General features: G+C 53.5%; 2 protein-coding genes across 3 annotated transcripts in view; one reads left to right on the top strand and one right to left on the bottom strand.

The window, feature by feature from the left end:
• The first annotated feature begins 1,551 nt into the window (after nt 1-1,551).
• Nucleotides 1,552-14,900, top strand: GRM6 (glutamate metabotropic receptor 6). The gene is made up of 10 exons (XM_004043125.5): nt 1,552-2,055; nt 4,423-4,639; nt 4,947-5,082; nt 5,760-5,914; nt 7,029-7,169; nt 7,299-7,499; nt 9,474-9,619; nt 9,704-10,327; nt 13,241-13,552; nt 14,703-14,900. The coding sequence occupies exons 1-10, from the start codon at nt 1,552-1,554 to the stop codon at nt 14,898-14,900; spliced, it is 2,634 nt and encodes an 877-aa protein (XP_004043173.1).
• LOC109027078 (zinc finger protein 454) overlaps nt 6,394-25,758 on the bottom strand; it is a 48,715-nt gene continuing 29,350 nt past the window's right edge. The window contains exon 6 of one of the 2 annotated variants that reach the window (XR_008679656.2): nt 6,394-6,759. The gene's annotated coding sequence lies outside the window, so the exon portion shown is untranslated. Of the gene's footprint in view, nt 6,760-14,420; nt 25,708-25,758 lie in introns of those variants that run through there. The other variant, XR_008679655.2, reaches the window with a different exon arrangement.

Genomic DNA, 25,758 nt, shown 5'->3' with positions numbered 1-25,758 from the left:
AAGTATCGGGGCCTGGGAGAGGCGGGGGAAGAGAGAAAGGCGGCATGTTTCTTGCTTGCTGCCTCTACCAGCCTTGTCCAAATCCCCGCAGCCACCCTAATCCAGCCTGTCTAATGGAGCCCAAGCCGGCTCAGGCCCTCGGACGAGGAGCCCGCTAATCCCTGTGGCTAGGAGCTCACCACCTGTCTGCAGGATGCCCTTTGCTCTCTTGGCATCAGAGAGCCAAATCCTGGGCCTGGGAAGGGGGGATGATAAAAGCATCTTTTGGCCAAGCCCGCTCACCTTGGCCTCCACGATGAGACGGGGAGTTAGCTGCAGAGAGCGTTGGCACAGTGTGCACCGCAGCTCGAGTAGCTGCCTCAGACCCAGAGCCCGAGGGGACTTTATACGGAGCCAGAACGACCCCGCGGGGTTCCATCCTCCCAAGCAATAGGCGGGAGTGGGAGCTGCGAGGAAAGCCGGCGCCTCCCCTCCCTCCATCCAAGGCAGTGTGGGCTGTTTGTTTCATGCCATTCTGGGTGTGAATCCTGATGCCCACACATGCCAGCTGCACGCACTTGGGCAACTCAACTCACTCCTCGAGGGCTGTTTCTCGACTGCAGGCTGTTGTAAGTTCGCTAATACTAAAGGCTTCTCCCTCCTGGCCCCTTCCTGCCCCTCGCTCTTCTCCTCTTGCTCAGGCCCTCCCAGCTCAGGCAGCCCCTGCCCCCTGCAGGGTTCTGCAAGGAGAAAGCTGGGGAATACCTTAGGCAACTGCAGTCAGGAGCACTGGTGGCCAGGACAGAGACAGAGAGACAGAAAAGGGGTCAGGGACAGAGAGAGATAACCTCAGGGAGAGACAAGAAGGGACAGAGACAGAAAAGATTTCCAAGAAGAGGACAGAGGCAGAAAGCCAGAGACAGAGACTGAGGAACAGAGACCTAGAGGCAGAAGAAGACTGAGATAGAGATGGACAGAGACTGTGTCAGACACAGCCCCAGAGAGACAGCCAGACAGTCTGAGTCAGACGCAAACCGAAAACAGGAAAACAGACCCAGAGATTAGGAGAGGGAGGGGAAGGAGATGCGAGGAAAGCCAGCACCGCCACCCCCCACACTCAGGAGGGGTCTCCACCCTCGGAGCGGTCTCTCATCCCTCCCTAGAATCCTTAAATCCTCTCTCGCTCAGGGCCTCGGCCGCATCTGTCACAGACTTGTCCTGAACCGACAGCGGCTGGCGCAGGTGACTGGCTTGGGGGGGAGCCTGGGTGTGCGCTGGGGATGGACCCCGAGGAAGAGGGGCCAAGCTGTCGGGAAGTGGCAGGGCTGGAGGGGTGGAGGCAGTGGCAGGGCGGGACCCCGGGCGATACGGTTCGGCGCTTGTAAGAGCGAGACGGAGGCCTGGGCAGGCCGGCTGAGCTAACTCCCCAGAGCCAAAGTGGAAGGCGCGCCCCGAGCGCCTTCTCCCCAGGACCCCGGTGTCCCTCCCCGCGCCCCGAGCCCGCGCTCTCCTTCCCCCGCCCTCAGAGCGTTCCCCGCCCCTCTGTCTCCCCGCAGCCCGCTAGACGAGCCGATGGCGCGGCCCCGGAGAGCCCGGGAGCCGCTGCTCGTGGCGCTGCTGCCGCTGGCGTGGCTGGCGCAGGCGGGCCTGGCGCGCGCCGCGGGCTCTGTGCGCCTGGCGGGCGGCCTGACGCTGGGCGGCCTGTTCCCGGTGCACGCGCGGGGCGCGGCGGGCAGGGCGTGCGGGCCGCTGAAGAAGGAGCAGGGCGTGCACCGGCTGGAGGCCATGCTGTACGCGCTGGACCGCGTTAACGCCGACCCCGAGCTGCTGCCCGGCGTGCGCCTGGGCGCGCGGCTGCTGGACACCTGCTCGCGGGACACCTACGCGCTGGAGCAGGCGCTGAGCTTCGTGCAGGCGCTGATCCGCGGCCGCGGCGACGGCGACGAGGTGGGCGTGCGCTGCCCAGGAGGCGTCCCTCCGCTGCGCACCGCGCCCCCCGAGCGCGTCGTGGCCGTCGTGGGCGCCTCGGCCAGCTCCGTCTCCATCATGGTCGCCAACGTGCTGCGCCTGTTTGCGGTGAGGGCCGCGGGGCCGGGCTCGGTGTCCAGCGTCTCTCTCCCGTCCTCGCCCTGGGGTGGCCCAAGTCTCCTTCCTTTACTTCTTCTGGAAGAGTCTCCGTTTTAATCACTCGAATTCACACAGCGTCAAAGAAGCCCTGTCAGTTGAGCCCGACGCAGGCCTGAATCGGATCCACCCAAACACTCCACCCGCCCTTGTCTACCCCGCCCCGCAAGGGCGCCCCTTCCCGGGCGGGTGCCACCTACGCCTCTGGCCGGTTGGCTGGGGAGGGCGGCCTGACTTCAGTCCCCATTTGCCAGCCTGCTCGGGTGCCCTTGTTCTGGGCACACCCCCTGCAACCATACAAGGTGCTCCTGCCCCCTGGGCCTGCGGAGCGCTCGAGTGATATTTCAACTTTGAGTTTTCTTTGGAACCCGGGCCCTTCTTCCAGAGCAGCAACTGGGACGTGTCCCTGGGCTGCTATGGGGGATGGATAGGCCTGAAAGGTCTGGTCTTTCTCTTTTTTGATCATTTACATTTATTTTCAAAATGCCTTGAACTCTCCCTCAAGGGGCATCTGAGAGCAGGGCGGGGCGTTCCCTTCTGAGCTCTGGTCTCCTGCACCCTGCCCTGCGCAGGTGCCCGGGCTGGCCCTGCTCTGTGCTCAAATGTAGGGAACTGTCCCGTGAGGGGCAGCATGTTCCTTGCAGTCCTAGGGGCCAGCAGAATCGGGATTAGGGGGGCTTTGGCATACAAGTTTGGGGGTTTTCGATTTGGTCATTCACGGGGGTTTGTGGGACAGTTTTTCTGGGGTTCTGCGGCGGGAGGGGCCTGTGTGCATCCGGCTGTCTGTGAAGGAGGAAGGCCTAGCTTCCATCTACCTAGGAGAGGAACTTCTGTTTCCTGAGAGCTTCTCCGACTCCCGGGCGCAGCGTCTGTGTTTGTTCCAGGCGAGCGGGGCCGCTCCCTATCGTCTGCGCACATGAAAGCCCCCATCCCTGTTTCCTCGGATTGGCAGTGTTGATGTGACATCTCCACGCTGGCACCAGACAGGCTGTGTGGCCGCCCAGGGGTTTTTCACCCACCTGTATGTGTCCCCAGCCCTGCCTAGAGCTCTAGTTTCTGTCTCTGTCCTCAAGGTCGAATGCAGAGATTCCAGACCCCAAGGCCTTCAGGGGCCCAGCTGGGGACTCAGGCGGGCAGGACTCTGTGAGCCCAGGGCCCGCTGCTGCCAGCTCAGCCCAGATTGAGGTTGTGCTGCCCGGCTAGAAATGCAAACATTAATAAAAACTGTGCAAAACACAGCCACAGGCAAGATGCTGCAATTCCCGGTCTAAAAGAACTATATTCATTTCCCAGCCGCACGACCGTGCTGGCAGGCATTTTACATTAACTTCCCTCAGGAGGTCCAGGGCACATGGGAGGGTTGTTCCCAAACTCAAGTGTCCAGGAGAGCTGGGAGGACCACAGCATTATTCACTGAGCTGTGGCCACTGGGCCTTTCTCGTCTCTCGGTCTCCTCAGTTGTTTCTCTCTCTCTCTCCCTCTCTCCTTCTTGTTTCTCTCCACTCCCACCTTCCCTCTTTCTTTCTCTCTCCCTGCCACTCCCGGCTTCCTTTTCATGCTGTCTCTATACTTTCTATCCTGCTTCAAACAACCCTGGACCAGCCCCCCTCCCTCCTTCCAGAAACTCCCCCTCTCTGGCCTTCACACCAGCTCCTGCTATAGCCCCTCTTGCCCTGGAGCCCCATAGCCCCCTCTTGGCGGCCTTCTCAGCCCCGTGTCTCTGCCTCCACACTCCCCGGTCAGTTCAGCCTCTGGTCTCTGCTGTTAATCACTCTAATGCATGCAGAGAAACTCAGTTTCCAACAAACCCCATCCTAGGCCAGACACAGCTTTAAATCGAACACCCCCTGCTGCTCCCCTGTCTGCCCTAATCCCTCCTAGGGCTGCCCGTCCCTGCAGACCACCCCTTGGTGTGAATCAAGAAAACGTGCTTTGCCCTGGGGCTGACTAGGACAGGCAGATGCAGCTGGATGGGCTGCAGGCCCTCTGCTGGGGGGTTCTTGTTCAGGACACAGCTTGTACCAGTATATGTGGCGGTCCTGCCCTCTCCCCAGCCCTGCATACCTCCCACCTGCACAGCATTCACGGAATTCTCAGTCCCACTCGCAAAACACAGACCTTGCCCACAGCTTCCAGCCTTTCCAGGTGGCTGCTCCAGCTGGCCCCAGGTCCCCACCCCAACCCTTCCATCTCCCATCTGTGTCCCAGGTCCCTGCCACACACCTTCTGTGCCCCGTCCGTGTCCTGGGCCCCCCTTGCCCTCCCTCTCTCGAGTTACTGACCTCCATCCACAGCCCAGCTGTCCTTCCTGCCCCACAGATACCCCAGATCAGCTATGCCTCCACAGCCCCGGAGCTCAGCGACTCCACGCGCTATGACTTCTTCTCCCGGGTGGTGCCACCCGACTCCTACCAGGCGCAGGCCATGGTGGACATCGTGAGGGCACTGGGATGGAACTATGTGTCCACGCTGGCTTCCGAGGGCAACTATGGTGAAAGTGGGGTCGAGGCCTTCGTTCAGATCTCCCGAGAGGCTGGTGAGCTGGGGGCTCCGAGGCACCAAGGAGTCTACATAGTGTGGGCCCGGGGCCCTCGGGTGGGGCAGAAGCAGAAAGATGGGGGGCCCAGGTCCATGCTGGGCCGAGGTTGCCTGGCTGGTGCTCCATGTGGGCGGGACCTCTTTCTTTTGGACGACTCAGCCCTGCCTCAGGCTTGGCGGAGGGTGCAGGCCAGACTTCACCCCTGCAGACCCTTCAGCCAGGCTACACAGTCCTCTGCAGCGGTGGCCAGGTGGGTGTGTGGGTGGGTGGGACAGAAGCTGACTCTGGCACCCCCAACGCCCAGGGGGGGTCTGTATTGCCCAGTCTATCAAGATTCCCAGGGAACCAAAGCCAGGAGAGTTCAGCAAGGTGATCAGGAGACTCATGGAGACGCCCAACGCCCGGGGCATCATCATCTTTGCCAATGAGGATGACATCAGGTGGGACAGTGGCACAATCACCGGGCCCCTGGGGCTCTCCCTGAGGGTCCCACCCCTCCTCTTGCACATCGCCGCCTTACACACTCTCCCTACCTCCCTTTCCCCTGCTCCCCGCACCCCCTACCTTCCCTGCTGCTGCCTCTGAGTCTGGTGCCCAGGCTCAGAAGCAGCCTGGTCTGGGGAGATGCCACAAGCCCAGACTGAACAGCGCACAGAACATGTGTCTGTGTTTACAGCTCCTGAGGGTGTGGGGAGGGACCTGTGGGCAGACCCTAGTGCAGAAAATGAGCTGTGAGGGAAGGAGCCCAGGGTCCGTACAGAGGCTGCGGACCCCAGCCCGAGACCCACCAGCCTGAGTTCATCTCCAGTCTAGGAGGCTGGGTGTGACGCTGGTGGAGGCATGTGGGGAGGGGCTGGCTTCGAACTGGATTTTCCCCCAAGGAGTCCCTCTGAGCCCCCTGAACAGTGGGTTACAGTGGGCAGAGCAAGTGGGCAGGCCTAGGGTCAGAGGAAAGCCCAGGGAAGGTGCCCTAAATGCCCCCAGCCCCGTTTTTCCTGAGAAACAAGGATCTGGTGAGTGATTATAGAGCAAGGGAGATGGATAGAGTGGGAAGGGATGGGGGCTGAGCTGGAGGAGGCTCCCAGGCCCTCCCTCACCCCAGCCCTGCTCCTACCAGGCGGGTCCTGGAGGCAGCTCGCCAGGCCAACCTGACCGGCCACTTCCTGTGGGTCGGCTCAGACAGCTGGGGAGCCAAGACCTCACCCATCTTGAGCCTGGAGGACGTGGCCGTCGGGGCCATCACCATCCTGCCCAAAAGGGCCTCCATCGACGGTGAGTCCAGGGGCACTGCATCCCCCACCCCACGCGTCTCCCCAGCACCCCCTCTTGGGGATGCCCATTTTCTGCATCTGTGTAATTGGTGCCATGATCCAGATCCCTCCTCAGATCCCCAGATCCTATGAGTCCGATCATCTGTGGACGCGTCCCTCCAAGCAGCGCTTGACTGGGATGGCGTGCGAGGAAAGCACGCTCCACTCACTGGACGGGGAGGAATTGTTGGGTTTTTGGTTTTGTTTCTTAATTTAGTGCCTGTATTTCTAGTGCTGCCAAAGACATTCTAATCTGAGGGTGAGGGTGGGAGGGAGAGAAACCAAAGATACGGAATATACCATCCTGGTGATCAGAGTGATGAGGCCTCTGCACCCCCAGTCCCACCTGTGGATCTGGATGAATCCAGCAGGAACAGATGGCTCACTTTACAATAGGATTGCTCATTTTCCCCAAGCCTGGACCGAGGACACCTTGATGACATCCTTCAGGACTATTTTATGAAATACAGACCCTGGAAAGGCTGAGCCCTGGCTGCTAGGGCCTCTTAGCCTTAGGGGGATATATACCATCACGCCTTTTATTTCAGCTGCGTTGCATCTGGGTGCAGGTGGCAGCCTGGACTGAGAGTAGTTTTAGCGATAAAGGCATCTCATCACAAGACAGGAGGTCTGAGAGTTGGTGACTTTAGGCGTGGGGCAGTGAGTGAATGCGCTCTCAAAGCCCTGGGCTCTGTCCATTCCTTTGTTCCACCATTCCCTGTGGTTGCCTTGGGTCTTCCTGCTTATGGTCTCATAGTCACAAGATGGCTGCTGAGGCTCCGCCCATTACATCTTCACAGCAGCATCCTAACAGGAAAGAAGGAGCAGGGATAAAAGTCTTTCAAATGGTGAGGCTCTGAGTTTGCATCATCATGTAAGTGCTACCCTGGAACCTCCAGTTGGCTCTGCGTCCACCAATCAGAACTTGGTCACCTGGCCACGCCTAGCTCACCTGGCCACGCCTAGCTCACCTGGCCGGCCACTCCTAGCTGAAAGTGAGCAAGTGGCAGAGAGACACAGGAGAAACACAGCTGGCTCAGGTCAGCGCCACCCTCCCCCTTCTTCCCTGTCTGTAGGATTTGACCAGTACTTCATGACTCGATCCCTGGAGAACAACCGCAGGAACATCTGGTTCGCCGAGTTCTGGGAAGAGAATTTTAACTGCAAACTGACCAGCTCAGGTACCCAGTCAGACGATTCCACCCGCAAATGCACAGGTGAGAGCTGCCCAGGGTGGTGAGGGTGGGGAAGGTGGGGATGGTGGTGAGGGTGGGAAGGGGGAAGGCGGGAGGCCGGGTTGGGTGCATGGGGGCCGGGCACACTTTCTCTGGGCATCCCTAGGACAGGCGAGGAACGCATCGGCCGGGACTCCACCTATGAGCAGGAGGGCAAGGTGCAGTTTGTGATTGATGCGGTGTACGCCATTGCCCACGCCCTCCACAGCATGCACCAGGCACTCTGCCCTGGGCACACAGGCCTGTGCCCGGCGATGGAACCCACCGATGGGCGGACGCTTCTGCAGTACATTCGAGCTGTCCGCTTCAATGGTGAGTGGGTGCCTGCCCCCCTGCAGCAGTGAAGGGCAGCTGGGGGGCTGGATTTTTCTGTGAGGCCTGGGACGACCTCAGGGTGGAAGGGCTGGGTGAGGCTGAGTGGTCTAATGGGGGCGCCTGGGGCTGATTGCCAAAGACATGAGACAAGTTCCGGTCCCCACTTTTTAACACTGCTCCCTCCCCAGGCTTCAGTGTTCCCTGCGCTGGTTTGCACAGTTCAGATGCTGGGGAGCTTCTCTGATCCCTTCTGCCAGGAACCCCCAGTGGGTCACGCCACACTCCCCTCCACTGCGCAGAGCTTGAGGGCATCTGGACCCTGGGGGTGCACGTGGGGCACAGTTAAGACTGCGTGGGGCGCCTACCCAGGGACATGCCGCCCACTCTGGGTCATGCGCCAGGCACAGGCGTGGGTCTGACCTGTCCCTTGGCACCAGGCTTGGGGTGTGGTCAGGGCTCAAAATTGTGTCTTCTGAGGAGACCCCAGTGGACTCAAGCTCTGTCCACGGTTTGTGGAGAGATGACTTTCTGTTCAATTACTATCCTTTACACAATTCAAAACTCCGCTCTTCCGCTGAACACTCACTCACCACCTTCTCTCCGCCATGGTCTCTGCTAATCAATTCAATTTAATATGACTCCAGAGCATCTCTGCAGGCTGGTGGAACAAGCTTGTAAGAAAAATAGAGCTCACTGTTCAAGTCATTCCAATTTCATACTGTCACTCAGACCTCTCTCCGTGTCTCAACTCATCCTCTCGCCTGGACAGTGAAACTTTTTTCATTTTTAATTGTGATAAAATACATATAATATAAAATGTATCACCTTAACCATTTTTTAAGTGTAGAGTTCAGTGATATTAAATACATTCAGTCTGGGCGCGATGGCTCACTCTTGTAATCCGAGCACTTTGGGAGGCCGAGACAGGTGGATCACTTGAGGTCAGGAGTTCGAGACCAGCCTGGCCAACATGGTGAAACCCCGTCTCTACTAAAAATACAAAAATTAGCTGGGCTTGGTGGCGGGTGCCTGTAATCCCAGCTACTCGGGAGTCTGAGACAGGAGAATTGCTTGAACCCGGGAGGCAGAGGTTGCAGTGAGCTGGGATTGTGCCACACTGCACTCAAGCCTGGGCGACAGAGTGAGACTCTGTCTCTAAATAAATAAATACATACATACATAAATGAATAAATAAAAATAAATTCACAATGTTATGCAACCATCACCACCATCTATCCCCAGAACTCTTATCTATGAAACCATAACTCTGTATGCATTAAACACTTCCCCATCCCCTCCTCCCGCCAGCACCTGCAGCCCCCATTCCACGGCCCCTCTCTATGAATTGTCTACCCTCGGTACCTCCTGTGGTGGCATCAGACGGTATTTGCCCATGTGTGACTGGCTTGTTTCACTGAGCATCATGTCCTCAAGGTCCATCCATTTTATAGCATGGGTCAGAACTGCCTTCCTTTTGAAGGCTGAATCGCATCCCCTTGTGTGAATGGCCCCATCGTGTTTGTCCATTCTTCTGTCAGTGGACGCTCGGGTTGCTTTCATCTTGTGGCTATGTGAATAACGCTGCTGTGAACGTGGCTGTACAAGCATTTCTTTCCACCCTGCTTTCTAGTTTTTGAGTATCTACCCAGGAGTGGAACTGCTGGGTCATGTGTTTAATTTTTTGAGGAGGCTCCACACTGTTTTCTGCAGCGGCTGCAGCCTTTTCCCACCCACCGTGCACAAGGGTTCCGATTTCTCCGCACGCTCACAACACTCGTTATTTTCTGGTTCTTGGATAGAAGCCATCCCAATGGGTGAAGGGGGATCTCCCTGCGGCTTGGATTTGCACGTCCCTTATGAGCAGTGATGCTTGTTAAGCCCCTCCTTTCTCCTGTTGGTCCTTGGGGCCTCCCCAGGAGGCCAGCTCTGCTGGGCTGGAGGACCACCGAGGATGACGGACTCTCTCTCCAGGCAGTGCAGGAACCCCTGTGATGTTCAACGAGAACGGAGATGCGCCCGGGCGGTACGACATCTTCCAGTACCAGGCGACCAATGGCAGTGCCAGCAGTGGCGGGTACCAGGCAGTGGGCCAGTGGGCAGAGATCCTCAGACTGGATGTGAGTGTGCAGACCGAGCCCCGGGTGGGCATGGGCCCAGGATCCCGGAGGCAGACACCCCAGCCTGTGTTTTGTGTGTCCCAGGTGGAGGCCCTGCAGTGGTCTGGCGACCCCCACGAGGTGCCCTCGTCTCTGTGCAGCCTGCCCTGCGGGCCGGGGGAGCGGAAGAAGATGGTGAAGGGCGTCCCCTGCTGTTGGCACTGCGAGGCCTGTGACGGGTACCGCTTCCAGGTGGACGAGTTCACATGCGAGGCCTGTCCTGGGGACATGAGGCCCACGCCCAACCACACGGGCTGCCGCCCCACACCTGTGGTGCGCCTGAGCTGGTCCTCCCCCTGGGCAGCCCCGCCGCTCCTCCTGGCCGTGCTGGGCATCATGGCCACTACCACGGTGGTGGCCACCTTCGTGCGGCACAACAACACGCCCATCGTCCGGGCCTCGGGCCGAGAGCTCAGCTACGTCCTCCTCACAGGCATCTTCCTCATCTACGCCATCACCTTCCTCATGGTGGCTGAGCCTGGGGCCGCGGTCTGTGCCGCCCGCAGGCTCTTCCTGGGCCTGGGCACGACCCTCAGCTACTCTGCCCTGCTCACCAAGACCAACCGTATCTACCGCATCTTTGAGCAGGGCAAGCGCTCGGTCACACCCCCTCCCTTCATCAGCCCCACCTCGCAGCTGGTCATCACCTTCAGCCTCACCTCCCTGCAGGTGGGTCCGTAGGCTCCCAAGGGCCAGGGCAGGGAGGGGGACTGTCCGCAACGTTACAAAGCCAAAAGGGCCAGGCACAGTGGCACACACCTGTAGTCCCAGCACCTTCGGAGGCTGAGGTGGGTGGATCACCTGAGTCCAGGAGTTCGAGACCAGCCTGGGCAACATGGCATGACCCTGTCTCTGCAAAACATATGAAAATTAGCCAGGCATGGTGGTGCGTGCCTGTAGTCCTAGCTACTTGGGAGGCTGAGATAGGAGGATCGCTTGAGCCCAAGAGTTGAAGGTTGCTGTGAGCCAAGATCGCACCACTACAATCCAGCTTGGGCGTCAGAGTAAGACCCTGTCTCAAAACAAAAAGATAAATGCTGTTTTTAGAGTCACTCTTTTCTATTTTGGTTCCTGTGGTTTTTTTTTTTTTTTTTGAGACGGAGTCTCACTGTGTCGCCCAGGCTGGAGTGCAGTAGCGCTATCTCAGCTCCCTGCAAGCTCTGCCTTCCGGGTTCACGCCATTCTCCTGCCTCAGCCTCCCGAGTAGCTGGGACTACAGGTGTCCGCCACCACGCCCGGCTAATTTTTTGTATTTTTAGTAGAGACGGGGTTTCACTGTGTTAGCCAGGATGGTCTTGATCTCCTGACCTCGTGATCCACCCACCTGGGCCTCCCAAAGTGCTGGGATTACAGGCGGGAGCCGCCGTGCCCAGTGAGTTGTTTTTTTTTTTTTAAGGCCACAGGAAATGGAGCCCCTCCCCTCCTGTGACAGCAGCTCAGTTAGGGCCGCCATCTCCCCTGCTGGGTCCTTGAAGGAAAACGGGGCAGTAAGGTGGGGAGTGTGGGCCTCCAGAGATCTTTCTGTACAACAGTGAAGTTATTTTCTAAACCGAACATGCTCTTCTACAATTTGGCTCACATATGGAAACAGGACGAAGAGCTATCTGACCGGTTTTCCTGTTTCCACAAGGGAGTCTCTGCTGCCCTGTTCCCTGGGGCAGTGTGGATGAGAGGCACAGGGTCCAACATTTTACTGTGGAGTGGAGCGTCGAATTCCATCCAGTGGCCAGCGTTTCGTGCTGGCCGTTAAATAATGGAGCTCCTTTGGGGGATTTTCCTAAGACAGTAAAGTTATTACAGCCTTGGAGACAACTCTTGGAGTCTGGGGCGCCCTGGATGTTTTCTGTGTGAAGAGTACGAGAGACAGATGGCTTGGGGAGGGTGACCTGGTGTGACACTGCAGGGCCAGCTGGGTTCTCAGGGCCAGGTGGAGGGTGGCCTCGGTGCGAACACCTGCTCACCCGTTTGGAGCACTCCCGGTGCTGTCCACTCCCGGCGAGCCCCTTCTCTATTCGTTCCACACACGCCACGTGCCTCGGGTCATGCAGTTCTCCATGACTAGGAGGTGCTCCCGTCCTCCTCCACGTAACAGGGTCTGAGTGTCCCCTGGTCAGGCCCAGGGTCTCCGTGTGCCGCACATCCTGAGAAGGTGCCCTCTACGTCCCGGCCTGAGGTGCTCCTGCTCCCCCACTCCCAGGTGGAGATGCTTAGACCCTGTTGGGGACCCCCAGCTCTCCTCCCCAGCCTTAGCCATTGCCCGCCCCACACTGTACCCTCTTTTCCAGATACAAGGGATCTTTAAAAACACACAAGCCTGCAACTGGCCTAGGTGTTTTGCCATGACTACCACGTCATGACGGGCTGCAAAATGGCATCTCACTGTGGCTTCCATTCGCCTGCACTTAGCACCAGTGTGCCAGCCATGGGGCTTTCCTCTCCTGGGCTCAGCCTGTTCCTGTCCTTTGCTCATTTGCTGTTATTTTGCAGGAGTCTGTTCTGAATGAGGCGTGCTCGCTCGCTCCCCACTCCACGGGCTGCGGCATCTGTGGGCCGCTTTGGTGGTTACCGCTGTGCAGCCCTGGGCTTGCATTTTTGTTTCTCATGAGCAACTTTTTTTTTTTTCCCACCTGGAGCCTTGTTCTAGTAGGAACTTCCAAACTTATTTTGGAAGTTGGTCTCGATCTCCTGACCTCGTGATCCACTTATTTGAAAGGTCCTTTGTTCAGGGGTCTGCTGCCTTTGGGAGAAGCACAAAAAGCTGCTTCTTCTGGGTGGGCAGATGACTGCAAAGCATCCCTTCCAGCAGGATCACATGGCCCAGCTCCAGGTGCTCGGCATGACACTGGCACGCAGGCTGGATTCCAGCTCCACCCCCCGCCCCCAATCAGGCGCTCTTGTACAGTGAACAACCTGCGCGAACGTGTGGGGCAGCCCTTCCAGGGTCCCGCCTTTATGCAGGTGGCTTCGTTCCTGTTTCCCAGCTTTCCTTGGCTTGAGGTTGTGCTTCCTGTCATGTGAGGGAGTGGTAACTCCATCTCCTCCTTGTGAGGGCCTGCACAGACTCCAATACTCTTCAGCATCAGCTCCCACTCCTGCTCCTCCCCACTGAGTGCTCCTTTGTTTCTCTTGCCTGTGGCGTGCCCTGATTTTGAAGCTCACTACACGTGAGGAGGCTAGAGAGGCGATGTGAGTAGGGCCTCAGTTCCAGAGCTTCCGGCCGCAGCCATCTACCTTGAAGGGGTGCAGTAAATGGCATTGGTAATGGCTAGAATGCAGGAAGAGGACACCAAGCTGCCCCTTATGCACACTGCACTGATGTTGCCAACATATACGAGCGGCACAGCCCTTCTCCGCGGCTGCCAGGTCATGGGCCTTTGGACGGACCCCTCTTGGGCTGCCCCTGCCTGGGCTGCCATCCCCTCTTCTCCACTGAGTGCTCCTGAGAGCCACCACGAAGAGGTGGAGCATCCCCTCCATAGGCCAGAGCCTCAAGGGGATCCTGACCCGCAGGGGCCTCTGTCAGGGCTGGAATGGATTTGTCCCTGGAAAGTGCTGTGTCTGATGCAGTGTTGGCTCCTGCAGGTGGTGGGGGCGATAGCATGGCTGGGGGCCCGGCCCCCACACAGCGTGATTGACTATGAGGAACAGCGGACGGTGGACCCCGAGCAGGCCAGAGGGGTGCTCAAGTGCGACATGTCGGATCTGTCTCTCATCGGCTGCCTGGGCTACAGCCTCCTGCTCATGGTCACGTGCACAGTGTATGCCATCAAGGCCCGTGGCGTGCCCGAGACCTTCAACGAGGCCAAGCCCATCGGCTTCACCATGTACACCACCTGCATCATCTGGCTGGCATTCGTGCCCATCTTCTTTGGCACTGCCCAGTCAGCTGAAAAGGTAATGAGGTCCCCAGGAGGTCTCGCTCCCTGTTTCCTGCCTGTCCGGCTGGTTGATTCATTCATGAGATTAAATGCTTGTTCGTGCTTTTGTTTATCCCGTATCTGGCTGCTTGTTCATTCACTCATTCCCTTCTTACTTTGTTCATTCATTCACTTTTCCAAGCTTCTAATCCCTCTTCTTAACTTCCACTCTTCTTTTTTTCTTTTTTTATCATTTTCATTTCTTTGAGAGAAATTGCCTCACTCTGTCACCCAGTTACAGTTAGCTTGTCTTTTTTAATTCAAGTTCTTCATATGCTTTTTTTTTTTTTTTTTTGAGACAGGGTCTCACTCTGTTGCCCAGGCTGGAGTGCAGTGGCATGATCTTGGCTCACTGCAAGCTCCGCCTCCTGGGTCAAGTGAATCTCCAGCCTCAGCCTCCCATGTAGCTGGGACTACAGGTGCCTGCCACCACGCCTGGGCAATTTTTGTAATTTTAGTAGAGATGGGATTTCACCATATTAGTCAGGCTGGTCTCAAATTCTTGACCTCAAGTGACCCATCTGCCTCGGCCTCCCAAAGTGCTGGGATGACAGGCGTGAGCCACTGCGCCCAGCCTTCGTGTGCTTTATAACTGCCAACCCATTAATGCGTCAGCCCATCGCTGCATCATTTCTTCACATATGCAGCAGAACATTTCATGCACCTGTCATCCATTTATTTGCCCATCTGCTCCTGAAGTTTGTCTCTGCCCATTTATTCATTTGTATGTATTTGAAACGTGCTCATTCACTGACATGCTCCAGCTCCCGCTTCCCCAGGTGTCTCTCTGTTAATAACCCCTCCTCACCCCTCCCTCCTGCCGCTCCCGCTTCCCCAGGTGTCTGTTAATAACCCCTCCTCACCCCTCCCACAGCTCCCGCTTCCCCAGGTGTCTCTCTGTTAATAACCCCTCCTCACCCCTCCCTCCTGCCCACACCAGAGCTGCATGGAGGCTGCCAGCCCCTCAGGCGCGGGGCCCCTGCTCATACTGTTGTCCTGGTCTAAGTGCTCATTCCCAGTTCCCCAAATGAAACAGACTCAGCTCCAGAGTATGTGGTGAGGACTGTGTGGGGCAGGGCAGGGAGAGCAGGGCTGAGTCCCGTCTCGTCCCCTCTTCCATGGCCTAGATCTACATCCAGACAACCACGCTAACCGTGTCCTTGAGCCTGAGTGCCTCGGTGTCCCTCGGCATGCTCTACGTACCCAAAACCTACGTCATCCTGTTCCATCCAGAGCAGAATGTGCAGAAGCGAAAGCGGAGCCTCAAGGCCACCTCCACGGTGGCAGCCCCACCCAAGGGCGAGGATGCAGAGGACCACAAGTAGCAGGGCAGGTGGGAAGGGGACTGCTCGCTGCCTCTCCTTTCTTCCTCTTGCCTCGCAGTGGAAGCTGCATAGAGCCCGGGTCCACAGTGAACAGTCAGTGGCAGGGAGTTTGCGAAGACCATGCTCCGCGTCGGTGGGGCTGGCCTTGAGAAGGAACTGGACCCAGCTCTGCCCCGATTCCAGCATGTGAGCTTCATGCTTCCTCACCACAGACCAGACTCGCTTCCCATGGTGGGAAACAGCCACCGAGAAGGTTCTAGCTCTAGAGAGGGACTAACCTTATTCTCTCATCCGAAGTCCAAAGAGGATGATGAAGCCCTGGGCTTTGCCTGGTTTGCGGGAGATTTCCTCCCCTCAGTCAACCCCCATAACCGGGGGATTGGGCAGTGTGGAAGAACGTGTAGACCCCAGAATGCAACATGGGGTTGGAGTGGAGGAGGAGCTGTCTCAGCAAGAGGAGACCTGGGGCTGTGCATCTGGACAGAGGCACTCAGGCCTGGGTAGGATTCCTCTGGCATAGAGGGAGAGACCCTGGGTGAGACCCCTGTGAGCATGGGAAGGGCCTGCAGTGGGTGCGAGAGTGAGCTGAGGAACTGGGGTGCGCCCCCATGAGATTCCCAATGCCATGGGCTTTCCCCCATCCCCCCGGGATTGGGCAAGGTCAGACTTAGAGTACAGCTGTTTTCCTCCCCTGTGTGTACTCCCTTAAATCACCCCCAAACCTTGGCCAGGCATGGTGGCTCACACCTGTAATCCCAGCACTTTGGGAGGCCAAGGCAGGTGGATCACCTGAGGTCAGGAGTTCGAGACCAGCCTGGCCAATGTGGGGAAACCGTGTCTCTACTAAAAATACAAAAATTAGCCAGGTGTGATGGTGGGTGCCTGTAATCCCAGTTACTTGGGAGGCTGAGGCAGGAGAATCGCTTGAACCTGGGAGGTAGAGGTTGCAGTGAGCTGTGATTGTGCCACTGTACTCCAGCCTGGGTGACAGAGCAAGACTCTGTCTCAAAAAAACAAAACAAAAAAACACCAAAAAACCCCCCAAACCTGAAGAAATTCAGATACACGTGTGGAGTGTTAGTGATGTGAGAACAAGGAGCAGGGGTGCATTTGTGTTGTGTTCAGGTTGGGGATGGGTTTAGGAGCTCCAGGTTGGGAGCAGCGACAGAGAGTCATGGCCGTGGTGAGGGTGAATCCCAAGTGGATGGCTCAGGACGGGTATGGAAACCCTTCATTCCCCATAGGTACTGGGAAGTCCATTTGCAAGCTGAGCGCCAGGCCTGGGGAGGAAGAGGCTTGGGCTGCAGATGCACGCACATTTGTTTTTCACTGATAGTTTTTACAAAAAGCTTGGTTTAAGTTATGGAATTTTATGTCCCTGGGAGTAGAATTTACATTTGTTAAATTGACTACTGTTTAAGATCAGTATACATTCTCTAGTCTGTGATGTCTGGAGCTAGTTTTGAGGGTGAACCACACTTTATCCAACATACAAACTTTCCCATACAGCTTCTCTGGTGAGCAGTTGGTTTTGACCTTGGGACTAGGTGTTGCTGCAGGTTTTAAGTAATTAACTTAAAAGCTTCTCCTCTGACAAACATTTTTGTTGCGCTACTGACTCTCCTCCACATTTGTTGTGTTCCTAGGGCTTCTCTATAGTGCAAATGAGGACGTTTCATTTGTTGCTGAATGCTTTCCAGAATTATTTATTCCATAGGGTTTCTCTCCTGTGCAGCTCTCTCATAGGTAATGGGGCGTGTTTTCTTGCCAAAGGCGGTTCCACCCTCGTGATTGTATAGGGCTCTTCTCCTGTATGAACTCTGAGATCAGTGAGCTCTGATCTCCAAGGGAAAGTTTTCCCGCATTTGCTGTTTTCTCATGTCTCTCCCAGTGTGAATTCTTTGGTGTGCAGTGCGCTCTGGCTTCTAGCTGAAAACTTTTCCACAGTTTTACATTCATGTGGTTTTCTCCACTGTGAACTCTGTGATTCAGAATCAGAAGCAGTTCTTAGTAGAGGCATTTCTACACTGATTGCACTGAGGATTTCTCCCCAGTGTGAAGTTTCTGGCGTAGAGTCCTGGCTTCCCGCAGACGACTTTCACACTCTGCCATGTTCATGCCTGTGGGCCTCTCTGGCAGGAACTCTGATGCACCGCGAGGCCCATCTACTCCTGTGGCTTTCTCACATTCGGTCTACTTGCAGGGTATCTCCACAGCATGCACCATTCTGGGTACAGTGGGACATCCTCTGTTACTGAAGATGTTGTCATTTAGTACATTCACAAGGTTTCTCTCCTTCCAGAATTTTCTGATGTACACAAATAACTGACTTCCACAAGAGGGCTTTTCCACACTCGGTGTGTGCATACGGTTTCTGCCTGTGATCATTTCTTTATTTTATTATTTTATTTTTTCGAGATAGGATCTTGCTCAATTTCTTAGGCTGGAGTGCAGTGGCACGATCATAGCTCACTGCAGTTTTGACCTGGGCTCAAGCAATCCTCCCGCCTCAGCCTCCTGAGTAGCTGGTGCGCACGACCATACCCAGCTAATGTTTTATTTTTTGTAGAGACGAGGTCTCACTATGTTGCCCAGGCTGGTCTCGAACTTCTGAGCTCGAGCGATCCTCCTGCCTCCACCTCCCAAAGTGCTGGGATTACAAACGTGAGCCATTGCACCTAGCCTCTTTGATCATTTCTGTGGTGTTCAGTGGAGGTTGACAGCTCCCTAAAGATTTTCCTGTTTTTTTGCATGCATGGGTTTGAATTCTTTGAGGTCCAATCAATTTATTTGGACCCCTGAATAAAGTTTTGTGGGTTTTCTTCTATGTATGGAATTTATAAGGCATTCTTCCAGTGTGGTTTCTCTTATGTCGAGTGAGAGCTGACCTGCACCGAAGGTTTTGTCCCATTTGTTGCCCTTGAATTATTTGTATGAATTATATGTTCCGGTGAAAATGGAGTTCTGGGTTGGAGGCTTATTCCATGTTTACACAGTTAAAATTGCAGTGCTCCTCTCTGGGATGAGAGCTCTAAAGCAGAGTATAATTTACGTTTTGATGTAAGCTTTACCCACCTATTTATAAGGTGTCACCTATGGTCCACTGTGTTGAGACTTCTACAGAAGAGCTTCTGTATAGTAACCATATTCTTAGGCTGTCTCGCTTGTGTGAATCTTCTGACACATTTATTATAGCTTTGTCCCATTTCTTATCCTTTTTGCTCTTTAGAAATTTCCCCTTAATTTATTACATTCATTGCTTACTGTAAAGAGTCCAGGTAACTGACTTTATTCAGTTACTTCCTGTTCAATAAATTTAACCTTTCCCAAAAGTTTGATTTAGGTCTTCGGTTGCTTCTTTATACAGATATTGTTTCATAAAACTTCTTCAAAAATGGAATAAAATGCACAATTCCAAGTGAATCTTCTCAACATTTTATAGAATGAAACTGCTTCACAAATACTCTTTGTTATATTGATACCTTTGTTTCTAAACATGAAAAATTCCAAACTAAATATTTTCTACCTCTTGGGCTTTGACGGGGGAAAAACTGCTGTAGTATGGGCAGCCAGAGTGGAATGCTGATGCTTATTACAAGTAGCTTGGGGGGTTTCAAAAATGACATTCCACCCTGTGGAGAAAAGGCTGAAGAAATGTAAGGGATAGGGACCAAGAAGGAATAAGGCTTTGATAAGAAGAAACTGACCAGTTGGATAGAATTCTAAAAGGCACGCAAGGGTGTAGAGAAGTAAATTAGTAAAAGGACTGGATCTGGCTGAGTGCAGTGGCTCATGCCTGTAATCTTGGCACTTTGGGAGGCTGAGGTGAGTGGATCACTTGAGGCCAGGAGTTCAAGACCAGCCTGGTCAACATGGCGAAACACCATCTCGGCAAAACACCATCTCTACTAAAAACACAAAATTAGCTGGGCATGGTGGCACATGTCTGCAATCCCAGTTACTCGGGGGGCTGAGGCTGGAGAATCGCTTGAACCCGGGAGGCGGAGGTTTCTGTGAGTTGAGATCGTGCCATTGCACTCCAGCCTGGGCAACAAAGAAAAACTCTGTCTCCAAAAACAAAAAAGAAGACTGAATTTGAAAATTTTAAGCCTCATCACTTAATTTGTGGATTACTGCTTTACTCTATTCAGGCTGCTATAAAAGAGTACCGTAGACTCAGTGGCTTCTAAAAAACAGACATTTCTCATAGTTCTGGAGGCTGGAAAGTCCAAGAGCAAGACACCAGTGGATTTGGTGTCTGGTGAGGGCTGCCTGCTTGTTCTTAAACAGCACTTCCTTGCTGTGTCCTCATATGGTGGGAGGTGTGAGGGCACCCTGGGGTCTCTTTTATAAGGGCTCTAATCCCATTCCCGAGGGCTCTACTTTCATAACCTCCCAAAGGCCCCAGCTCCAAATACCATACAATGGGGGTTAGGATCTCACCATATGCATTTTGGAGCAACATGAATATTCAACCTATAGCAATTATTCTGTCAGAATACTAACTAGTCTTTCTGCTTCTTGTATCTTTTCCCTCTTATTCATCCTACATAGTATTATAAAAATCACCATTCCATGGCACAGTGGTGCTGTGTCCCATTGCTAGGGTCCCAGCCCTCTCCTGTCACCTCCATCTGGCTGTGGTTTATTCTCAAATTTACCTGCAGACTCTCCTAACAGAAACAGCAGAAAGGGCACATTAGTCTAGGGGAACACGGCCCCAGGCACTGTGCACTGTGCACTGATACAATCTGCCAGATTGGGTCTGATCAGAGCTCTCAAATACTGATTTTACCTGTAGTATCAACATCTGAATTATTTTTCCCATTCTGGTCTGCAGACAGGTAAGACAGGTAAAGCTTCCAGGGCACACAGACCTTGTCTTGCCCATGCCCTGTGTACTTCTTTAAGTCAGCTTTCACAGCTTGACCTTGCTCTGTGTCATGGTTAAGTCTTCGTGAGGTCAACTCCAGCTCTGCTAGATGAGCGACCTTGGGCAAGATACTCATTCCTCCCACAGCCACTAAAAGCCAGAGTCTCCTTAATGCACCCTGCAGAGGTGCCCAAACTGCTGGCCCCATTAGCCTACCATTGGTCCTCCCAGTCTTACCAATCACTGCCCACACAGACCCCACTCATTAACCCAGCCCCATAGCTGAGCAGTCCCAGGACCCCATCTCACTCCCAGCTAGCCCCTCCTCACTGCCCCCCACAGACTGCTTATTCATTTTGGTCCCACAGGTACCCTTGGGTGCTTACTCTGTGCTAAGCACCTGGGATACATCAGCAGACAAAATAGACAGGAACTGCTTCCCTCATGGGACTTGCACCCTAGTGGTGGAGACACACAATAAACAACATACAAAACTAACCAATAAATGACACTGTATGTTAGAGGGTGATGTGCTGTGGACAAAAGAAAACAGCAGAGCAGGGTACAGAGAATGGGGCAGCTGGCGGGGGATGGCTGCAATTCCGAATAGGGCAATCCAGTACAGGCTTCATCTGAAGGAGGTGGGGAGTGAGCCATGGGGATATCTGGGGGATGGGGTCCTGCAGGCGGAGTGGCAAGTGCAAGGCCCAAGGGCAGGGGTCGGCCTGGTGTTTTGGGGACCCAGCAAAGAGAGTGGCATGGAGGAGTAGGGTGAGGGGGGGAGAAAATGTGAGGAAAGCAGCAGAGTGGAGCAGTCAGGGCTCTCCAGAGAACAGAGCCCAGAGGATCAACAGATTAGACGCAGATATAGATTAGATAAAGATATATAGAGAGACTTTTGCTCCGAAGGCCTTCAACTGATTGGAAGAGGCCCACCCAGATGATTGGGGGTAAATCTCCTTTACCTAAAGTCAGCTGATTGTAGAGGTTACCCACATCTACAAAACACACCTTCACAGCAACATCTAGATCAGTGTTTGATTAAGTAACTGAGTACCATAGCCTGGCCAGGTGACACATCAAGCTAACCGTCACCTGAGGCACTGGGGTATGTATACCATGTGTGGCCCTGTAGGCCAAGGCCACTAAAATCAAGGACTTTAATTTACTCTGGGTGAGAAGAGGAGACACTGGAGGGTTTTAGTAACAGTTAGAGGGTCTGACGAACAAAAAGGACCACTCTGGCTACTGTGTTGAGAATGTTTTAGCAACATCTTTTGTACACATGTCTTTTCAGAGTATATTACATGCAGAATAGTGTAGTGGACACCTTTATTCATTGAAACAACACATCTTAATCACGCACCCAAGCTGCGCTCTTAGAAACATCTTCTATACACGTGTTTTCAAAAAATGTTTCACATGCAGAGCGGTTGTAGTGGTCACATTCATTCACTGGAGTAATACTGCTCTCAAACGTGCACCACTGGCATTCTTAGAAACATCTTTTTTTTGTTTTTGAGACAGAGTCTCACTCTATACCCCAGGCTGGAGTGCAGTGGCATGATCTCAGCTCACTGCAGCCTCCACCTCCCGGGTTCAAGTGATTCTCCTGCCTCAGTCTCCTGAGTAGCCCGGCTAATTTTTGTATTTTTAGTAGAGACGGAGTTTTGCCATGTTGGCCAGGCTGGTCTTGAACTCCTGACCTCAGGTGATCAGCCTGCCTCCCAAAGTGCTGGGATTACAGGCATGACCCACTGCCCCCGGCCAGAAACATCTTTTGATGTGTCCTTATATTTTGGGAAAAGAATGAAAAGGAAGAGAGAGAAGAGGTGAGCAGAAATTTGGCAGCCAGAGTGACCAATTCCTGAGATCCGTGGTGGTCCAGCTTATTGGGTAAGGGTTTGGGTTCTACCACAAAGCTTCACATTTAAAACCCTTCTCTTAACTCTCATGTTGTGATCTTGGACAAGCTACTTAAGTCAAAGACTCCTTGTCTGTCAAGTAAGTATGATAGTCATATCTAGCTGATAGGTAATCATCCATCCCTACAAACCTGAAGGTTTTTATAGAAATCTCATGGCATAATGTAGGAACAATGCACAGTGCCTGGCTCATAACGAGTGCTCAATGAACCTCTCTCTCATGCAGTAATGGTAAGTACAGAAACCATTAGAGGCCGGGCGCGGTGGCTCACGCCTCTAATCCCGGTACTTTCAGAGGCCAAGCTAGGTGGATCACAAGGTCAGGAGATCGAGACCATCCTGGCTAACACGGTGAAACCCCGTCTCTACTAAAAATACAAAAAATTAGCCGGGCATGGTGGCGGGCGCCTGTAGTCCCAGCTACTCAGCAGGCTGAGGCAGGAGAATCGCTTGAACCCCAGAGGCGGAGATTGCAGTGAGCCAAGATCGCACCAGTGCACTCCAGCCTGGCAACACAGCGAGACTCCATCTACAACAACAACAACAACAACAACAACAACAACAACAACAACCACAACCACCATTAGAAAGGCTAAGACAAGTTCATGACTAAAGAAAATCTAAAAGACAAGAAGGACCAACCATGACCTCTTCTCAAGGAATAACCATTGATGCATCCTTTACCTATCTTATCGCCAACTCGGATGAATTCTTGTACCAGCTGCATAACTATACTCCCAAGATCCAGTTTCTCTCTAACCTCAGGCATCCATGTTTTCCTGCCATAGACTCTTTTAACAAACCTCTTTCATAATAAATCTGTTTAGTCGTGACATCATCTTCACCGCACCATCCCAGCCCAACCCCACTGTCTACTTCATAAGTTTAAACTATGACCCTGGTGACAAAAGCCTCCAGGTTTCATTCTCTGCCTATGTACACACTGATAAAGAACGGCAGAAGTAATATAAATGGACAGGATTTTTTTCATTCTTCAGTCGACCTCATTTTTTTTTTTTTTTTTTTTGAGATGGAGTCTTGCTCTGTCGCCCAGGCTGGAGTGCTGTGGCGCGATCTCAGCTCACTGCAAGCTCTGCCTCCTGGGTTCACGCCATTCTCCTGCCTCAGCCTCCCGAGTAGCTGGGAGTACAGGCGCACGCCACCACGCCAGCTAATTTTTTGTATTTTTTAGTAGAGACGGGGTTTCACCGTGTTAGCCAGGATGGTCTCGATCTCCTGACCCCGTGATCCACCCACCTCGGCCTCCCAAAGTGCTGGGATTACAGGCATGAGCCATTGCGCCCGGCCCAGTCAACCTCTATTTTTTTTAATCAGTAAAGACACTAAAAACTGGAGGATAAAAGATTTGTCACTAGGTATATTACTGAGGTGAATTAGCAATTGAACTTCAGGTGGTTAAATACTTTTTCCAACTTTGGAATTTCTTCTTCACTGCAAGGAAAATTAATTGAGAAAGAAAGAAAAGTAATTGGAAACTTTTCCATTTTTTAATGCTCTGGTAAAATGTACATTATTATAGCAATTATCTGCAGCTTGGAAATTTGAAATACAAAGCCCAAAACCAGACAATAGCTTCCTCCGTTTCAAGTCCTACCAAGGCCCCCTGCATGAACTAATGGGCCTGTGTGGTCTTGCTGCTTCAGCTGACAGAAGAAAGGAAAGGAAAGGAATGGGAGGGGAGGGGAGGGGTAGCTGGGGGGAGGGAGAGAGGGAGGGACAGAGACAGAGAGAGACAGAGAAAGGAAGGAAGGAAGGAAGGAGGGAGGGAGGGAGGTAGGGAGGGAAAGGAGAGGAACTGCAGCCGGATCTGCTGTCAGCCACCACGATCAGAAAGGCCTCTGGGTTTTTTTTTGTTTGTTTGTTTGTTTTTTTACCTATTTACTATTAGGAAAGAGGTTTGTTACAAGAGTCTATGGCAGGAAAACATGGATGCCTGAAGTTAGAGAGAAACTGGATCTTGAGAGTATAGTTATGCAGCTGGTATAAGAATTCATCTGAGTTGGCGATAAGATAGGTAAAAACTGCTGCCTTTCCAGGGAAACAGGTCCTCGGGGTCAGCACTCCGCCTGCCCTTCCCCCACATCTTCCCCCTGCTCCTGGTTCTTTCACCCCCACGTGGCTTAGTCTCAGGCCTGGCCCAGAAAGTATGGATCTGAGAAGGGGGTGAGCCACCAAAGGCCGCAGCCTCAGCCTCAGCTGCGTCGGGCCTGGGTCATCTGTGGTTTGCCTGCGTGGGACCTTACCACACCCTCTCTTCTTTGGAGAAAGACCCTGGGATTTTCTTGTGGACCCCTCACTTCTACTCTTGGATCATGTGGTTTGGGTGAACCTCACCTCCTTAGGTTCCAGGTGAGCACGTGGCCCCAGCCCTCCCCACCCATCAATGCCAGGCAGCACCGACTTGTCCATTAGGTGCAGTAGGGACAGTGCCTGGGGCCCAGAATGCTTCTAGGGGCTCATGGAAATGTTTTAAGTTCTCCCCAAATTGGAAAGAAAAATGACCTTTTAGGGTCAAAGATTTTGTCTTTATACCAACACAGTTGTAAAATAGATTGTAAAATATTGTATAGTCATAAAATAGTTGTGAAATATATTGTGTATATATTTAAAATTTTTCTGTATATTATGTTTTAGCCAGGTGCGGTGGCTCACACCTGTAATCCCAGCACTTTGGGAGGCCAAGGTGGGCAGATCACTCAACATCAGGAGTTCGAGACCAGCCTGGACAATATGGTGAAACCCCATCTCTACAAAAATACAAAAAATTAGCCAGGTGTGGTGGTGCATGCCTGTAATCCCAACTACTAGGGAGGCTGAAGCAGGAGAATCACTTGAATCCGGGAGGCTGAGTTTACAGGGAACCGAGATTGCACCACTGTGCTCCAGACTGGGTGACAGAGTGAGACTCCATCTCAAAAAACAAACAAACAAACAAACAAACAAACAAACAAAAAACCTTTTGGCTGGGGACAGACAGAGCCACCCTTCCTGGGGCTGGCCAGTTCTTCTTCTTTTTTTTTTTTTTTGTTCAGATGGAGTCTCGCTGCCCAGCCTGGAGTGCAGTGGCGCCATCTCGGCTCACTGCAAGCTCCACCTCCCAGGTTCACGCCATTCTCCTGCCTCAGCCTCCCAAGTAGCTGGGACTACATGCGCCCGCCACCACACCCAGCTAATTTTTTGTTTTTTTTTTTTTTCAGTAGAGACGGGGTTTCACCGTGTTAGTCAGGATGGTCTCAATCTCCTTACCTTGTGATCCGCCCATCTCCGCTTCCCAAAGTGCTGGGATTACAGGCATGGCCACCGCGCCCAGCTGGGGCTGGCCAGTTCTTAAGAGACAGCAAAGACTGAGCTGGGCACGTCTTCCATATGTAGTAACCAGCCAGAGCCAGGCCTCCTCTCTCAGGCCCACACACCCCAGAAGCAACATTCCTCTGCCTTCATCACCCCAGGGCCGAGCACCAGGCACCTAGGGACATCCCCATCCTTATAGCTTAGAGCTTACTGAAATGACACAAACTAGCCAGTCTAAACAATTCACCCACCCTGCCTTTCCCTCAGACACCCAAAGAAAGGCCCTGGCTTCATGCTTCCCCCTACTCCCCGCCGACTCCTGTCTTCTGCCTCCTGAACACTCAGGTGCCTCGCCCACATGGCCCTGTGTGGCCTGCCCTGCCTCCTGTCTCTAGGAATAGTGAGTACATTTGTTATCCCGAGCCTCTCCTCTGCCTCTTTTGGCTCCATCTTAACTGACTACCTCATAACAATACAAAACAGGATGGACATAACGGTTTCATGCAATTGTGAGGATTAAATGAATGAATATACGCAAAGTTCTTACAACAGCATCTGGTGCCAGGCGTGGCCTCACATGTGAACTGTTGGCCCCGATGATGGGAAACAGCTTTTTACATTCCACAGCATGAACACGCTGCTTTCCAGGACCACGTGGGGCTTCGATGGTCATTGTGGGGGGCTCGGGCCAGGCTGGCTACAGAGAGAAACACTTGGAATGCTTTTGGCCATGCATTAGTGTCATCTA

The sequence above is a fragment of the Gorilla gorilla genome, chromosome 4, assembly GCF_029281585.2.
Source record: "Gorilla gorilla gorilla isolate KB3781 chromosome 4, NHGRI_mGorGor1-v2.1_pri, whole genome shotgun sequence".
Classification (NCBI taxonomy): Eukaryota; Metazoa; Chordata; class Mammalia; order Primates; family Hominidae; genus Gorilla; species Gorilla gorilla.
This window is presented reverse-complemented; position numbering and strand designations above follow the sequence as displayed.

Excerpts from the sequence above, each read along its gene's own strand:
- GRM6 (XM_004043125.5), top strand. The coding sequence starts at position 1,552 with ATGGCGCGGCCCCGGAGAGCCCGGGAGCCGCTGCTCGTGGCGCTGCTG. Across the intron at positions 5,915-7,028 it reads CAAAAGGGCCTCCATCGACG|GATTTGACCAGTACTTCATG; the intron begins GTGAGTCCAGGG and ends CCCTGTCTGTAG. Across the intron at positions 10,328-13,240 it reads TCAGCCTCACCTCCCTGCAG|GTGGTGGGGGCGATAGCATG; the intron begins GTGGGTCCGTAG and ends TGGCTCCTGCAG.